The 5,101-nt window shown below is 36.0% G+C and overlaps 1 protein-coding gene across 4 annotated transcripts in view; it reads right to left on the reverse strand.

The window, feature by feature from the left end:
* LOC107697006 (uridine-cytidine kinase-like 1) overlaps positions 1 to 4,290 on the reverse strand; it is a 31,668-nt gene extending 27,378 nt beyond the window's left edge. For 2 of the 4 annotated variants that reach the window (XM_016497615.1, XM_016497616.1), the window contains exon 1: positions 4,197 to 4,290. In XM_016497615.1, the coding sequence (XP_016353101.1) occupies positions 4,197 to 4,270 (74 nt within the window). In that variant the 5' untranslated portion in view covers positions 4,271 to 4,290. Of the gene's footprint in view, positions 1 to 1,078; positions 1,391 to 4,196 lie in introns of those variants that run through there. The other 2 variants (XM_016497618.1, XM_016497621.1) reach the window with 2 other exon arrangements.
* Between the last annotated feature and the right edge of the window lie 811 nt (positions 4,291 to 5,101).

A 5,101-nucleotide genomic window follows, 5' to 3' on the forward strand; every position in this document is an offset into this window, starting at 1 on the left:
AAAAAAATGTTGCAATAAAATAACCATGATTTTTAGAGTATATGTGCATACTATAAAAGCAACTGATGCAAGCTGGTAATCAAGTGGGTCCACTAAATGATTGCGCGAATGCTCCATTACCTCTCCATCCTCTGATCACTTGCCGGATCCGTCTCCCTGCTTTATTCCGGGACCTCGCAATTTACAAATTAAACACTGTTCGTAGCGTTACAAATTATAAAGGCTAAATATCTAGGCTACCTGCTAAAAAAACAAAATACGGTTTTGGTCCAAAACAGTGTTTTTTTTTGTTTGTTTGTTTTTAGATGTATCCACCTGTGTCTCCGCCATGTTTTCTCTCACAGTCGGCTATAATCTTACCTTTCAGAAGCGCGTGTCAGGCTTTAAAACTCATCAGACATCACCAGTAGCAAAAGTCATTCATGTCCGGATAGTTTTATTCATTTTGATGACATTTATGGAAGTACATGAGGGTGTTTTGCATGTGATATTGACGCCGCTCAGGTGGGGCACAGCACGGGAGCGGCATTACTATGAAGCTAAGTTAATTTAGAGTTAGAATAACTAAGGGGTGATAACTTGTTGATACGAGTGCAATAATTCCAAAGAATGCCCAAAAGATAAACTAAAATCTCTGTCCTTTTTGCCTCCCTGACTGTGCTGCCGCCTTAGGCGGCTACCTAGTTCGCCTAGATTTGTGCTACCCTTTCAGATTTTGCTACCTCCCATTAAAACAGATGGTAGCATAATTCGATAGCAAAAAGTGCTACCTATCAGATTTTGCTTCCAGCATGATATTAATAAGGTGTGAGGCTTTATTAACATGTACACCTACCCCAACCCTAAACCTACCCTTACAGTAGGGTAAATACAGTGTTGGTAGCATAATCTGATAGGTAGCATTATTTGTTAGAACACTGGCCCTGGATGCAAGTCAGCTTGAAAAAACACAGCAAGCAGAGAGTCCTGTCAGCAACAGCTGAATTTACCATACAATTGCAACTCAAGAGCGTCCAACACACCTGAGGAGGATAGACACAAAGATGCTCTGAAAATGACTTCAAGTTACCAGGCTTACCTTCCATCTGCCCTAAGAGCCCAGCAGCCTGAGATCCTGGCTCCAGAGTACGCTGGGAGTGTGTTCATGACAGGCGCGCAGAGACAGACAGACGAAAGATCAGCGCTGGGACGCACACATACACAGACGCTAGAGCGCCTGCCCTCTGTCAAGCCGAGGAGAGCCACAGAACAGGGAGAAAACGAAAGTGAAGCAGAGGGGAGGAAAACAAAACTGTGCTTTCTATGTCGGTTTGGTTTTGATTTCTCTGTCACAAGTGTTTAGTGGGCTGGGACCATTCAAGACAAACCGTTCTCTCTTTCTCTCTCTCTAACGCGCTACTATAGACCCTGCCAACAAACGTAAGAGGATAACGTATCCTGCAGATTATGTATTAATAGCAGCAGGTTGGAAACACGCAGAGCACACGCCCCCCTCCGCTTGCCTCTTATGGGGCAGCTCATCGGTCTGTGACACTCTGACTGGAGAGATCGAGAGGAGCACTTTTGAATTGTGTTCTTAGGCGTGGAACATAAACAAATCAGGCTGCTCTGTGAGGCGAGAGCGCTGGACCGTGACAGCAGGTGTCGTGTCATGAGGTCTGTGCATACTCTTCATTACACCCTAGGGCTCTGCGATCACCTTATCAACCAGCCCGTCCTGTGGGGCGTATCTCCACCTGACCCCCTCGCGGGACACCCCTCACAAACATCATGATGAAACTCAGTATCCCAGCCAGTACTGAATGTAATGTTACAGCGCATGCACATCCACAAATATATATCAAACTGTGTTCTGTCTGTGTGTATTAAGATGTATTAGTCGCAAACTAAAAAAAAAAAGTCCCAGTAATTACTAGATGCTTTACTATTATAGTAATGATGTAATAACTGATTATAATAACATATACCTGTATACAAAACTTATTATTAGAATCCACCAAAAAAGATGAGAACAGTAGCCTAATATAGTTGTTATACACACATAAACTGCCACAAAGTATAACAATATTATATATTTTAATTATTTATATTAATACTTTTATTCAGCAAGGATGCATTACGCTGATCACAAATAACAGTAAGACATTTTTATGCTGTTTTTTTTTTTAAATGCTGTTTTTTTTATCTTTCTTTTCATCAAAGAATCCTGAAAATAAAATGCATCAAAGGTTTCTATAAAATATTAAGCAGCACAGCCATTTTTAAAATTAAATTATTATAATATTTGTTTTATGTTACAAAACATACATACTTTTTTATAAATATACATACATACATACATGCATGCAGAATATTATTTAAATTAAAAGTTTGGGGTCAGTAAATGTTCACCAAAGCTGCATTTATTTGATCAAAAACACAGTATATGCAATAATATTTTAAACAATTTTAAAGAACTGTTTTCTGATTACTGCATCAGATTACTGCATGATATATTTTAAAATGTAATTGATTCCTGTGATCAGAGCTGAATTTTCAGCATCATTACTCCAGTCTTCAGTGTCACATGATCCTTCAGAAATCATTCTGATATGCTGAACTGCTCAAGAAACATTTATTATTATTATTGATGTTAAAAAGGGATTGCTGTCTATATTTTTGTGGAAACTACAATACTTTTCCCCAGAATTTTTGGATGAATAGAAAGTTCAAAAGATCAGCATTTATTTGAAACAGAAATCTCTCATCATAAATGCCCTTATTATGACCTTTGATCAATTTAATGAAATAATTATTTAATGAAAGAATTATAAATGTAAAATTATACATTAATTGTACATATACAATAATTCTAAATGTAAAAAAGTTAATTTCTTTAAAAACATCTTACTGACTTTACCAAACTTCTGAATATATAGTAACCTATACAGGTGCATCTCAATAAATTAGAATGTCGTGGAAAAGTTCATTTATTTCAGTAATTCAACTCAAATTGTGAAACTCGTGTATTAAATAAATTCAATGCACACAGACTGAAGTAGTTTAAGTCTTTGGTTCTTTTAATTGTGATGATTTTGGCTCACATTTAACAAAAACCCACCAATTCACTATCTCAACAAATTAGAATACTTCATACGACATTCTAATTTATTGAGATGCACCTGTATATAGTAACCTAAAAGAAGTATATTCAAAAACCAGAAGAGCTGATCCATAATCATGGATGTATTGGTGCATCTATGTGCTGTATGATTCTTTGTGTGACAATAACCTATTAAACCTTTTATTCTCCTATTAGATTTCGCTCCCAAAGGTCAAGACGTCCTCTTTCCACTTCAATCCTACACATATCAGTTTACACACATGGAGAACATTCCCAACAGCAGCTGGCTGTGTGTAAATATACAGTAACATGAGCTCTGCTCATAAAGGGTTGAATGAGCCAGCTGTGACTCAAAGCAAACACGAGGAGAGAGTGAGAGCTCAGCTTCAGAAATATATAAACTATAATACAGTTACAGTGTATAGCGTAAACCATTACAAACCATTTTGTGCTTTCATAATTTATTCTATGTATTAGTTCAAAACACTATCTATACATGAGAAACCAACCAACCACGTGAAACCAACTCGACTACAGGTTTTGTTCACATGTTGTGCAGTAAGTAGTTTAGTTACATGTACGTTAATTAGGTGTGGCTGAGAAACGGTCCACAGATATAACGGTGATGATGATATTACATAGCTATGCAAATAAGAGTCACTCAGAGGCACTACTATGCTGTACACCAACAGTGAGCAGAAACACAAATTTACCCACAGTACATTTTAAAAAGAAGCCATTTGAAACATATTTAAGGACCAGATTTTGTGGAGAGACGCACGGAAAATATTGATAGACTAAAACAAGACAAGGAAACAGGGTCATCATTTCATAATCATTTGCTTATTGTCGAAACGAGTATCCACACTTCTTGTCATTCTAGGAGGCGTTTATAAATATTACCAGACGTGTATGATTAACTTGTGTGTTGTAAAGTCTTAGAGAAACACGCGAGATGCAGATGCAGCAGTGACTCCAGCACCACGCGCGAGACAGGTCAACCATCGAAATTATGTATAACGTTACACACATAATTAAGAAAACAGGAGTCTTAATAACTTTGAGGTTAGGGGGTAAAGAGCTTAAAACGTACCTTGGGCAGCGCATAGACGATTTATCTCCGCACTCCATCGCTGAGACCCTTCCGTCTCCGCACACGGTAGACATTGCTAGTTTCCTATTTGACAATCAGCTGTTGCGACTTTAGGCTGAACTAATGCTGCTGGGATATGTAGTTCCATAATTCATAGGGTCGTGCGTGTCTTCAGCCAAAGAGAACTACAAATCCCAGAATGTAAACTGTAAAGTATATTTGTATGTACAATTTAAGGGATACCTCATGGTAGCGTTTGCTTAATGAATTTAACTTATGCTAATTGGTAAAACATCTTATATGCTGAAATTTCTTTAAGTAAAATATTATAATATTACATATTTATACATTAATTCTATACATTTTATCTATGTATATAATTTTTTTTTTTCAGCAAGGATGCACTGAATCGATCAAAAGTGACAGTAAAGGCATTTATTAATTAGGTAAAATATATACACATACTGAAGATCCTTAATAGTTGCCATCTAAACTCAAATGTCACAATGTGTTTTAATATTATAGTAATTGAATTGATTATAAGGACATACAATAATAAAGAGCATGTGTACAAATCTATTACTAAAATCCACAAAAAGACGACAACAACATTCTACACACATGAACTGTCACAAATCCTAAAAAATTATGTATACAGTATATACATGTACACTACTGTTAAAAAGTTTGGGATCAGCAATATTTGTTGATTGATTGATTGAAGGAAATAAATACATACTTTTATTCAGCAAGGATGCAATAAATTGATCAAAAGTGACAGTATATAATGTTACAAAAGATTTATTTCAAATAAATAATAAAATATTATGATTTCCACAAAAATTACACATATACATATATATATATATATATATATATATATTTCTCTCTTTTTTTTTTGGTGA

The sequence above is a fragment of the Sinocyclocheilus anshuiensis genome, unplaced genomic scaffold (assembly GCF_001515605.1).
Source record: "Sinocyclocheilus anshuiensis isolate Anshui unplaced genomic scaffold, SAMN03320099.WGS_v1.1 scaffold130, whole genome shotgun sequence".
NCBI lineage: Eukaryota > Metazoa > Chordata > Actinopteri > Cypriniformes > Cyprinidae > Sinocyclocheilus > Sinocyclocheilus anshuiensis.